The sequence below is a fragment of the Ailuropoda melanoleuca genome, chromosome 6 (assembly GCF_002007445.2).
Source record: "Ailuropoda melanoleuca isolate Jingjing chromosome 6, ASM200744v2, whole genome shotgun sequence".
NCBI lineage: Eukaryota > Metazoa > Chordata > Mammalia > Carnivora > Ursidae > Ailuropoda > Ailuropoda melanoleuca.
Window position 1 is genome coordinate 14,304,634 of NC_048223.1, and position 13,092 is coordinate 14,317,725.

The 13,092-nt window shown below is 45.2% G+C and overlaps 1 protein-coding gene across 1 annotated transcript in view; it reads right to left on the minus strand.

Moving 5' to 3' along the window:
- The window catches only part of LOC100467350 (serotransferrin-like), a 53,407-nt gene that overhangs the window by 35,363 nt on the left and 4,952 nt on the right, over window positions 1–13,092 (minus strand). The window contains 10 exon segments of the mRNA XM_011230832.3: window positions 546–704; window positions 2,072–2,110; window positions 2,703–2,793; window positions 4,365–4,519; window positions 5,756–5,933; window positions 6,935–7,116; window positions 7,660–7,715; window positions 8,526–8,673; window positions 9,406–9,582; window positions 10,377–10,485. Coding sequence (XP_011229134.1) covers window positions 546–704; window positions 2,072–2,110; window positions 2,703–2,793; window positions 4,365–4,519; window positions 5,756–5,933; window positions 6,935–7,116; window positions 7,660–7,715; window positions 8,526–8,673; window positions 9,406–9,582; window positions 10,377–10,485 — 1,294 coding nt within the window.

Below are 13,092 nucleotides of genomic sequence, written 5' to 3' on the forward strand. Positions count from 1 at the left end.
AAAGATGACATTCCTGAGCCTCTTTGACAACCAAGTGTGACTATGGGCCTGAGTTCTGAGCAATGAAAAGTTACTTGAAGTAACTGATTTAGATTTCCCGGGTATCTTCTTTAATAAAGTGACCGCAGATAACATATACTTCAAGTTGCCCTTATTCCTTGCTCCTTGAGGCTGCCTGGATCATGGATATGATGGCAACCATGGTTGACCTTGAAGACAGAGGCCCCATGCTCAGAAGAGTGGAGCAGATAGAAGGAGCCTGGGCTTCTAATGACCGTATCAGCGATGGACTGCTCACTTGGTCCTTTTCATGAGAGATGAAAGTAAACATATATTTACTGAAGCCATATATGCAGCCAAAAAGAACCATTCTGATTCAGCTCCCCAACTTTACCATCTCTTCTTGATATCTCCTTGAGGTTCATTTTAACCAAATTTTACTACTGTAGAACCAGGGCCACAGCATTTTGTACCGTACTACTCTTTTCTGAGAACACCTCTTTGACCCTGGTCCTGATCACAGCGTCCTTCCAGGATTCACTTACCAAATTCACAGTTGTTGATCCTGCTGTAGAGCAGGCCCATGGGGATGTTCCAGCCCGCGGTTCTATCTACTGCGGTATGGCAGGACTTCCTGCCTCGCAGATTGTTCCAGGTGAGGGTATCATCTGCTGATGCCTTAACTACGGCCACAGCACGATACCCTACAAGAAAAACACCAAAAAAGAAAGTATTAACACCCCTGAGCCCTCAGAGTATGTGTCTGCAATCAAAGCCTGCTATCTCCCTGTGAAGCAAAATTATCCTGAATCATTCCTTCTGTCTTTGAAAGGGTCTTCCCAAAAACTGATTGAGATGAAGTACCAGTCACTCTGTCAGATGGAGATTATTCTGAACATTAAAAACAAAATAGCAAGCCAACATCATCGTCAGAGCAATGGCTGGTATATAGCCCTTCCCTAAATGCATAAAGCTATGAAAGTTATAAACCAGCAACTCACCCTCCACTGTGGAATATCAGAGGAATGGATTCTGAAGAGCACGTGACTCCCCACATTTTTATACAGTAAAAATTAGGAAAGAGTAGTAAATGATCAATAAACTACAGGGAATATTCTGGCCGTGTATTTTGGGATACGGAGAATACAAGTTTGCACCAAAATAAGTGAAGTAGAAATTCAAAATCAAAATCAGCTGCCAAAGAGCAGAAAATACATGCTGTTCCTTAAAAGTGCAAATAGAAGATCAACCCATGATTTCAACTTTTTAAATTAGTTAATTCAGTCAACTATTTATAGCAGAATATAGAGAAGCCTTACCCTTGGAGGAAGAACAAGTCTTTCTATTTTTAGCTAAAGAGCCTGGGTTCTAGAATGAGGGGGAGGGGCTGAGAGTTGTAATAGGGGAAGTCACAAGGTCAGACTTGCACACTAATGGCTGGAAAACAACCACAGAGGTCTGAGCCCTGAGGCACTGACCCAGTGATCACCTTGGCAAGATTTCCTGTCTTGCTCCTGTCCCATCCTTCCAGATCCACCACCTCCCTCCCAGAGCACTAGTTGAGAGCCAGATTGGCCTGAGTTCCTGGGCCCAGCCGTGCCTGGGAGGCTGGGTAATTTCATGCTCCTAGATATCTGCCTGTGTGAGTCTCTCTGCTCATCCCTGCCAGGGACATGTAAGCAAGACTCCTTGGCTGGTGTAACTCTCATCTAAAACTGGGCAGGCCTGATGTAATGTGAAGCCTCTGGGAGTGGTGAGGAGGGTGTGAACTTGCGTGTTGGATATAGGAACCCTGACAACTTGTAACCCCTGTGTGCTGTTGGTCCTCTTAGGCATTCTTAAAGGATGACAGTACCCACTTATAGGATTAAGTGAGAAATCCTGTGTGCAAGTCATGGCAAGTGTAAAAGAGAGCCATCATTATCAATTATCATCCTTCTATGGTTCTTTTGAATTCTATAAATTGTTTTCTTCCATTGCCTTACCTACTTTGGATTTGAATTCAAACCTACCTTACCCTTTCCCAAAAGCAATAAGAATTAAACTGATGAGGTTACCAATCCCAACTCACCTTCCTCTGCTGTGTTGCTACAGTCAGGGCCCTCAGTTTCTGGAGGAGAGAATGAAGAAGTCATTAAACATGTATTCATCGGAAGTCCTGCCATTCCCATGTGCAATTTAGAATAAAAAGAAGCAGGAAAACAATCTACATTTCACCAATTCCCAAACAGTCCAGGCTGTCTGGATTATACGAATTCACTTTTGCTCACTGGCCTCTGGAATTTAGCCCAAAATTGTGAATTTCAAGTTTCCTGCTCTGTTTGACCAGTGGCCACAGTGGTCCCTGCCAACTATACTTGAATCCCTGTACCAGGACAACAGAAGTGTAAGTTTGGGAAGCAAGAGGACCTGCCAGGAATCCCAGCTGAGAATCCCAGCTGTCATCTGCAGTGAGTCACTTTTAGCTGGAACCTCCCAGTGCAAAGCCTCCAATCCCCCTGGTGGAAGGTATGATATAAGATTCTGTCCTTTAAGATGACTGTGGGGATTAGATATGAGGGACCCCAGAGCCTAGGAAGTAAGAGGGGCTCAGTAAGTAAGAGCTTTCTGGCCAATGTGGTGTAAATCAGGCTATGATTTTCCCATCTCTTCTCTCCCTGACCCAGAGGAAATAGAACACAGAGAGGCACCCCTCTACTTACTGTAGTTCTCTGCCAGGACTGGCACCAGACCGCACTTGCCCGCTATGTAAATGAAGCCTCCATCCAAGCTCATGGCATCAGCCTCTCCTTTCTGCAAAGACACAGCACATTACAGCAGGTGAAAACAGGCCATCTCCTGTCCTACCTGCTCTTCCAGACATTTCTTTGAGGCAGCCTTCCCAGCACAGGACATGAAGGCCCCAGGAGACAGCAGGTGCTGTACCAGATCCCCAAGGATCTATCAGTCAGGAATACACAGCAGAGAAAATAAAATGTGCTCTCATTTTCACCCAAACCATGATGAACTAAGGATTAATTTGGGGTGCCTTGCTTAGTTTCTTCAGAAGCAAAGACCCACAGTTAGTCCTCTTGTCCTCTCATAGGATACACTGTCCCAGAGACATTCCACAAGAACTTTTTGACACCAAAGTTCTTATTTGTAAGACAGATGAGTGGAGTCAGGGACACAAGGCTATGTCTGTGGCATAGAACACCTCCTGACGGAGCTCTAGCCCAGAATCATGGCCATGTGGCTGAGTACTATTTCAGTGCTTGGTGTAGAAAGAGTGTTAACGAATGAGTAAAATATTCTTGAATGACCTATTTCTCAGGTTTATAAGCCCTGAATTATAGAGATACTTAAATTCCACAAGATTGCCAAGTTTTCCATTGGGCCTAGAAATCTACTTTCTAGGAATACACCCTAAAATGTAATCAAATATGTGGGAAACTATTTGGATAAAAAGTACAAGTGCAAGTGTGATTCATACAATGTAAAACATGCAAGTATAATTCATTACAGCAAAAAAGACAGAAACAGACTAAATGATGTTGTAGATAACATGGATAAATGGCTAAATAGTTTGCATCACATCCACACTATGAAATAAATTACAACATTAAAAGATCATGTTTTTGGGGTGCCTGGGTGGCTCAGTCGGCCTTCAGTTCAGGTCATGATTCCAGGGTCCTAGGATGGAGTCCCATGTCAGGCTACCTGCTCAGTGGGGAATCTGCTTCTCCCTCTCCATCTCCCTCTGCCCCTCCCCCGACTCGTGCTCACTCTCTCTCTCTCTCTTTCAAATAAATTAACAAAAAATAAATAAAAGACCATGTTTTCAAAAAATGATTTGTAACATAGGAAAAGATAACAAGATATCAGGTGGAAAAAGTATAGCAAATTGTGTATATGATACAATCCCATTTAACAGGATTTTCTCTGAGTTAGAAGATTACAAGTACTTCTCTTTTCTTTTTTATATCATTCAGGATTTTCAAAATTCTAAAAGCAAACATGGAATGCTCTTGTGATCAACAAAGCTAAACTTCTACCTGCGTGCACAATCAGCGCAGCCCTGTCACACCTGTCATGGCACACCATGGGTCTCAGGCACACCCACACCATGGTCCAGCCTCCCGTAAGCAGACACAGCTCAGAGTGCCCTCTACCATGTGCTAATACCGGGAGGAAACAGAGCCTTAAGGAGCCCTTCAGATCCATAAATTTAAAAGTACTGAAGCTCCCGTGGGGCTGGGCTCCCACATGAGGGCAAGGTTCCTGGGAACCCAGGTTTTTATATCATTCCTAAGAACACTCACTCAGCCTTAGGGACAGGCAGGCAGGGACAGAAATGCTGCCCTACAGAGGCAGGAATGACATACCGCGATCTTGGCAATACAGTCTTCAGTGGACTCTGCTGATTCACACTCTATTTTCCCTTCGCTGTTTACACTCCACTCATCACACTTGACCCTCTCATGGTGACCTATTGCACACCACTTCACCTTCTTGCATTCATCCCTTGGGGTATCCGGGCCTAGGGCATAAGAAAGAGAGCCAGATTTCAGATGAGGCCCCAGGAGTTCCTGCTGGTCGTGAATGCTACTAACTGTCTTTATGAAAATGCTGGGATTTGCCAGCAATATATAAACAGGTCCCATTCCAAGAATTCATCATCTTAGGAAACAAAGCCAGTAACAATCTCTTTGTTGGCTTCTTATCATTTAGATATGGCTTAAAATAATCTCTTCCACAAAGCCAACTTTCCTCCCAACCTCTATCACTTCAGGCTGTTTTGGGGAGTTTTTTGCTGCTTCTTTTTGAAATAGCATTTAACCACCTGAGTTGTTTTATTTATTTTTTCATTGTTTTTTGTCTGTTCCCTGCAAGAGAACATAAGCTCAGCCAGGGCAAGCTTATTCTTATGCCGTGTCTTATTCTCCACAGCACCCTCATTGTTCAAAGGCAGTGCCTGGCTTGTGGTCAGTGCAATTAATGTCCGCTGAGTAAAAGGGCATCTATTCAACTGTCAGGCTCAGTTCAAGTCACTTCCTTAAGGAAGCCTGACCACAGCTCCAGGATCTATTTTTCTTTGTTTTCATGGTCTCATCAGACCATGATATTTTTGTTCTGTTGTGTTTGTTTTCCCTTCTTCTGAGCAAATCTCTCATTTTTAATCAGTCATTCAATAGAGTGACTATTCATTGAACATTTGTCTTCTCCACTGGTGAGAAAGTTCCATGACAGCAGAAGCTAATATACATTTGTCTCACCATTGCACGCCCAGCACCTAGCACAGTTTATGGCTAGATGATCAACAAATGTCTGTTGAATGAATGAATAATCAAGCAAACATCCAATGACCCAAGGAAATTCAGGAGCAGGATCAAGCTCTCCAGGGCTCCACTTCACTATGGCACAAGCTGATCATAACACTGGCAGCAGATGTACAAGTCTGTAGCTATTTTATTCTATTTCGCTTACTTTGTGCCAGGCTACTTGGCTTCACAAAGTGGGTGCGGTGGCCTGATTTACACAAGGGAAATAATGCTAGTATCAATCCAAGTCATTTCAAGCATGAATTGCCTTTTAGTGATGTCCAGGCCCGTCTCATTATGACTGATGCCATTTAGCACCAGTCTGACCCTGGGCAGCAAGGCAGGGCAGATAAAGAAATGTCAAGGTGGGCTTTCAGTACCTGGAAAGTCTATTGCTGGTCGTTGCCCCCACCAGATTTCTCCAAAAGATCACATGATCCTTCCCCAATACTTACGCACATCTTCCCTTAGATTCCGAAGAGCAGTGACATAGTCATATCCCAGGTACAGCCAGGTGTCCATTTTAGGGGGAATCTTCAAAAACCCTTGGGCAGAGTCCTTAAACAGCAGGTCCTTCCCCAAAGTTGAGCTGAAGAGCTGGAAGACTTTAGATTTGTCTTTGCCATAATGTTCCTGTGTATAGTAAAACACAATAGTGATTGGCTACAGCAGCAAGGAAGGCCGCGAAAGGGGACCGAGGAAAAACAAAAACCCCAGAAAATGAAATTAAAACCATGAAATTTTCAAGATTTCAGGAGAGAGGGCAGTCAGACCTGCTCTTTCCCACCCAGCACCATCCCCACTCCCAGTCTTCTTGCAGCCATGCAGCAACTTTATTTCGCAGGGTATGTTACTGTGCCCGTCTCCCTGGTTAGGTTGACAGCTTACTGAGTCTAAGAAATGCAATCTCCTTCAGAAGCTGACACTGTGTGGTTACCACTTAAACCCTTGATTGACAGATGGGAGGACTGGATGAGAGGAAGTGGGCCCAGTGTTGGCTTTCTGCTGCTCTAGGGAAGTAAAGTTGGCTGTGTGCGTGGCTTCCTTGCAGTCAGGCTGAGGGACATTAGGAAAGGGATCATTTCCTTCTGCGGAGGTCATGGAAGGCCTCATGGGGGAGGGAGTATTTACCCTTGGCCTAGAAGTCCTGGTTTAGATGGAAAGAAATAGAATTAAGCAATAAAGAGCATCTTCATGTCACTAGGCCAAAATGTAAGGGTCTGACAGGCAATAATGCAGGACTAGGTTCTGTGCAACTCTGAATCCCCACTGGGCACTGCTAGACAAGTGGATGAATGTGGCACAGTTCTCACTATGTCCTAAAAACAAGGTATTCCGGGGCACCTGGGTGGCTCAGTCATTAAGTGTCTGCCTTCGGCTCAGGGCGTGATCCTGGCATTATGGGATCAAGCCCCACATCAGGCTCCTCTGCTGAGAGCCTGCTTCTTCCTCTCCCACTCCCCCTGCTTGTGTTCCCTGTCTCTCTGGCTGTCTCTCTCTCTGTCAAATAAATAAATAAAATCTTTAAAAAAAAAAAACCAAGGTATTCCATAGTGGCAAGAAGGTAATATATGAAAATGCCCCAAATCCAAGCAGGGACCTCTAACCAGGAGGGAGGACGGTGAATTCAGTACCTGGGCCTGGTTGAGAAGCTCCCAGATCAAGTCTTCCTTGCCCCCCACACTTCGGGCCACAACAGCATGGGAAGGGACACTGGCCAGGTGGCAGTCCTTATATTTATCTACTGGCATCCTATGCAAGTTGTCTGGGCAGAGCAGCCTATAGTTGTCCCAGTCAGCTTCATTTGGCAGGTTCTCTGGGGGAAGAAAGCCTGAATGAGCCAACTGCAGACAGGACAGAGTCATGAGCTGTAGTCCCTCTCCCCATCCCTTGCAATCCCAATGAATCATAACATGTGTGAGCTGAGATACATAGAGCAAACACTGAGGGCCAGAGCACATAGGGAACTGAATTGCTCAAGATCCCACAACCAGTTACAGGCAAGAAAGCTTCTGATGCCTGGTACAGGGGTGACTGCCCATACGCCACAACAGTTCTCATCTCAGCAGACCAGCTTTAGGCCAAGTTCAGCCAGAAATGCCCCCAATCCCTTGCTGTCGCAACATTCACCAGGAAGAAGAATCCCCATGTCCAAGAGGTTGAATGATAGAAAGAGGCCCAGGAGTCCAGGTGGGTACCCCACAGGCACAAAACTCTGCACAGGTAGAAACCCAAGAAATGATAAAGGAAGAATACAGTATGCTCGTATCTGACCACTTTCCATGAAAAGGGGTACGGGAAAAAAAAAAAAAGAAAGCCCACTGCCTGGAGGGAATGTATAGATTCTCCTGCCACTTACCGAACACTGTTGAATGCTTAACAAAGGCCACTTCCCCAGCATCATCCATCAGACACCTGTGGGAAAGAAATACATTAAGAGGATTCCTGTAGGGCAGGCCCTTCACCTCAGGCTTGAGGGTCTGTCTGATCACACCATCCAGCCCTGGGACAAGGGCAGAGACTGACGGAGGCCTCTATGCCAACCCACAGCTGAGGAAGCACTATGGGCCACTGATACACCACTAAGATCGGGGGGATGAGCTCATGGGAACTAGAAATCCCTTATCATGTGCCTCAAAGTAGCAAAAAAATCACTGAAGATATTTTAATACAGAAAAGAGTTTTCAAATTTCTGAAATGGAAGATAAAGACATAGAGTCTCCTGAGAGAGGAAATGTCCCTTGGCTGGCTATCAAACTTTAGGATATAACCAAGGTAAAAGAGGGAGTGAAAAATCAGCCACACGAGCTGTCTGCACAGGGGCAATGAGGGAAGGTAGGAGAGAGGCCAGTGCATTGAACAGCAGACACTGCTACAGTGGAAAGCAGGGGGTCAGTCACTGAAGAATGGTCCAGACACCAAGGATGTGCCTGTTCCCTTAGGCTCTGCCAAGGCCAGCAAAAGAACACACTGGGCAGGTTCAAGGGCTCTGGGGAGATAGAAAAGATCTCCACGAAAGGGGCTCCCTTGTCAAATGTCACGTGAAAGGCATATGCACTGGCTTGGCCCGGAGAGTCCCAGCTGGATCACTGAGTCACTGTGAGGGGATTAGGCCTCCTGGACACCTCTCTGTAGGCTGGGCTCTGCTGTGGGCCAGGTAGGGTCTCCCAGCCTGAGCACATTGGACACTTTGGCCACCATGGAACAGCAGGTGGTCTCACTCACTTGAAGGCACCCGAGTAGCCGAAGTATGGTTCATGGTTAGAGCAGGCACACTTCTCTGTCCCTTTCCCCAGACACAGTTGACACAGTTTGGGGAAGGTTGTCCGATCTGCACAGGGAACACAGCTGCCCGCGAAGAAATTGGACGCTGCTGCTCAACATAAGACATGTAGCACAGGTCATGAGCCGCCCTGGCCGCAAGCAGCCAGGTCCCAGGCTAGGCTCTTTAGGGAACAAAGAGTGACTAAAGGAAAACCAGCGCACCCAGTCTCAGCACACCCTTATGTATGTTCACTGATCAAGATCAAGGTTTTCCAAGAAGGGACGAATTAACCTTTGTCCTCCCACCCCCCCCTCACCAAGAACCAGGCCTGTGCCTGCCATTGACCCAGGCCTGTCTCAGGTTGTTGTCAGACTGGAACAGCTCAAAGAGTCATATCTGAGAGTCATATCTGGGAGTCATATCTGAGAGATGGGAGACCCACATAAAGAAGTACAGGCCAAGTTCATGGCCAGCAGATAGCCACCAGAAAAGCTCCAACAGAATGGAAACACATCAGCCACAGACAGGAAAGAACCCCAGGAAAGTTATCAGTAGGGCCCAGCAAACTGGCCCTGACTGAAGCCCTCTGTTGGGCTTGATGGCCTTCCCCCCACTCCTAAGGATAGCCTTTGGTATGGGTGTTAGGAGCTCAGAAAAAAAACCCTCAGCTGACACTTCCCAAGGGCCGCTAGAATGGCAGAACTGACCAGTTTAAAGCCGGTGTACGTCCTGCCCCCACCCACCCAGACTCATCACACATGATCGCTTGATCATGTCTGAGTAACCCCGGTGCGTCCTGTGCAGGCCTGCCTGACAGCACTCACCCTCTTGCCTACTTACCCTTCTGAAGAGATTCACGTGGCTCAGGCAGCTTCCAATAAAGTGAGCCCATGGGGATGTTCCACCCAGCAGACCTGCCAAGACCCGTGTGGCAGGATCTCTTGCCTTGGAGCTCGTTCAGTTTGAAGTCGCTGTTCTTCTTCACCACAGCCACAGCATAATAGTGGGTTTGTTTATCTGCAAAGAGACAGTGTGAATGAAAGACCCTCAACCTGGGCCGCAGGGAACCATTGCTCGTCACTACAGGGCCCTGAGTAGAAAAAGGGAATGCACAGGGCACATTTATTTTGGGTTGGGTCACAAAGAGAGAGAGATCAGGAATACCTGCCTAGACTTGCAGGGGGAAAAAAGGACCACAGAGAGAACATTTGTAAAAACAATCCAAGCAAACACAGGGGCAAGAAGGCCACATGAACACGTGGTCCAAATGTTTTCTTCCTACCGTGGCCCTATAGGGTGTCTGCCTCACCTGCCAACCCAAGCCCGCCAGGAAATTGGAGTTGTAGCACAGAGACCACATTCATTCTAAGTATTTCCTGTTCCCTGACATAGGCCCAGGGACAGTTGGGGAAGAGATGCAAGGCTCTTGGGGCTCCAAGTATGTACTCTTGTGTGGTCTCTCCCATGTGTGTGGCACCTATCGTTCTTGGAGGGCTCCTCCATGCAGCTCCTAACTCTAGTGATTCGGGTCAGGTTGCACACAGTCTGCTCTGTTTCTCCAGGAAGCACATTTCTTGGCCCAGAAGGTCAGTGTTAGGAGCACCAGTCCTCAACCATCCCAAAGCCCTAAAGGCTTTGAGTTGTGCCTATGGCAGCTGACAGAGCCTCTCATTCCCTTCCCCACTGACACCCAATGGGGAATGCTCATCAGGATTTAATTTCCATTACCTGCCTGGACAAGACAAACTCAGCATCTACTGGGAGAGAACAAGAGCCACAAACTCTCCCCTGGGTCCCCAGGAAGAACTTACCCTTTTCTGACCCATAGAACTCTGCCACTACAGGCTTTAGGTTGTAGGGATTCAGGCCCGCCTCAAACACCAAGCCTGCATCCAGTGTCACGGCATCTGCTTCATTTAACTGAAAGGAAACAGACCAGACCCTGATGAAGTCCACTGAAACCCAGGCAAGTGAAGGTGACTGGCAGGGCTTCTTGGACCCTCATCTTGGCCCAACCACACACCTCACCAAGGGCTTCAGTTGACTCCACCTTCCTGGTGAGGGGATTTGGCCACCATATTCTTATTCCTCCCACACAGAGAAAGGAATGGATTTTGTTTCTCTTTTCCCTGGTGAGGAGTCTGTTTCTTGGCCCAGAAACCTACGTGTGATCTTTCAAGATGAACATGAATTAGAGAAGCTTTACCTAGCGGACCTCACGGGGGAAAACTGCCCTCCCAACCCTAGACTGGGTACACTGCCCAAGCACAACAGACACTGAAGGAAGTTGCAACCATGCTCTTACACATATTTATACTGCAAGCCCGGTTGCTTTTGTTTGGTAACCTCTGTATCTTGGGCCTTCTGCTGAGCTCTTCCTCAGGTACTTTGTGAAGCCCTCCTTGGGGGAGGGGAGCCTTGATGACACTTGTCTCCACTCTGATTCAGTACTCGATACTTTTCCTTTCTGGCCGGGGACCCCATAACTACAAGAGTCTTGTTCAAGGATTTGGTACTTTTCTTTGGGCCTTACCTCTCACTTATACTATGAATTAAGGGTTACATGCTGATTATTATTTCTATTATGGCTCATTGTTTGTTTAATGGACTACTCAGATATGTTGCAGGTCACCACTGTTCAAATCAGCTCCATTTTAGAGATGAAAAAACAAAGGCATGGAAAGTTTGTCACTTCCCCAGGTTACATAGTTAGTTAAGTCATGGAGTTGGGATTTAAATTCAGGTCGTCTGGGTTTATTTCTTCCATTACAGTTACTTGCTGGTTATTTAGTTAGTTAGTTAATCTTGGGGCAACTTTTGAGTGTTGGGATTCTTTTTGTCGTTTTACTATAATATAAATAAGATAAAATTTACTGTTTAACCTTTTTTAAGTGTACATTTCAGTGCCATTAGATACATTCACATTGGTGAAGGACGGCCCTATTCCACAACTAAACACCAAATATGAAACAATCTTTGTGGCCTCCTTAGTATCAAAAAAGGTAAGTATAACCTCTGGCGTCTCCCCACCCACCCCACACACCACAGAATACAAATGAATAAGCAGACAAACAACTCTTCCCAGAGCAGTGAGATTAGGGCTTTGTGGCCAAGACACCGGGATGCTGATCAGGAATCACTGGAGCCTCAGCGGCAAAGGAACCAAGGAGCCAAGGCTTAACTCATGGGATCCACTAGAGCAACAGGGATTCCAAGGGGAATCTGAACCAGCAAGGAGGAGGATTATAATCAAGTATGACCTCCCAGGTGCAGATAACCACACTCAGAAGAATACAAGCCACAATGCATGAGCAGCAACAGGAACAACAGACTTGGGCCCTCAAGGGAAGGTGAAGCCGTCTGATGCAGTTGAGAAGAGCTGCCTATGAGGTTTACTTTTCTGTACAAATTGAAGGCTGAAATCAGAGATAAAGCATAGAAAAGGAAAAGATTAGAAATAAAAAAGAAAAATTATTTGAACTGGTGCTTCTAGAAACGGAAAATATAATTGTTGAAACCGAAAAGTGATGAATGGGCAATAAGTTGATTAGACAGGTTTAAAGTAAGAATTAGTGAACTGGAAACTATATCTGAAAAATGTATCCTGGATGCTGCCAAAAAGAGGTATAGACGATGGAAATTGTAAAAGAAGGATTAAAAGGTTAAATTAAAGAAGATCCAACATGTGTCATCTTGGAATCCTAGAATAAAAAAAAAAATGAAGAGACTAAAAAAAAAAGCCAGTATTTAAAGAGATATTGCTGCAAATTTTTCCGATTTGATGAAAAACATAATTCCACAGATCCAATATACCCTAAGCAGGATAGGTACCAAGATTTTCACAAATGCAAATATCGCAGTGAATCTATAGGACATTACAGGCCAAGGAAATGAAACCTCAAAATTATTCAGAGATGATTGAAGGAATAACAGGATAATACCACATTGCTCCACAACTACAATGGAAGTCAGGAGACAGTGGAATAATATTTTAAAACAGGGTAAAAAGTCAGACAAGAATTATACATTCAGCAAAATTACCATTCCAGAGATTAAAGCATTTGCAGAGAAAACAAGCAAGCAACTGAAAGAGTTTAACACCTAGAGATTGGCTCTAAATGATCACCAAAAGAGCATATTTCAAGGAGGAGACATATCCCAGAAGGATAGTCTAAAAATGAGAAGGAACGGAACACAGACTAAATGGCAAAAATGCAGATAAATCTAAATATTCTCTCTCTCTTTCTAAATTTTTGGGTGTGTGTACATACACACATAGACATAGACACACAAACACACCACATATATTTATATATAGTGTATACAAATACATGAAGTAATTACATTGTGGGTTTTAAAAAGATAGACATAAAATATTAAATGGTAATATTTAAAAAGGGAAGAGGGAAGTCTGAGCTACTGTTTCCCAGCCCTTTTATTGTTTGGGAAGGAGGGCCAGGATTATTTTACTATAATACATTTGTAAGCTAAAAGTATGTAGTAAAAATTTAAGGAACTCATTAAGGA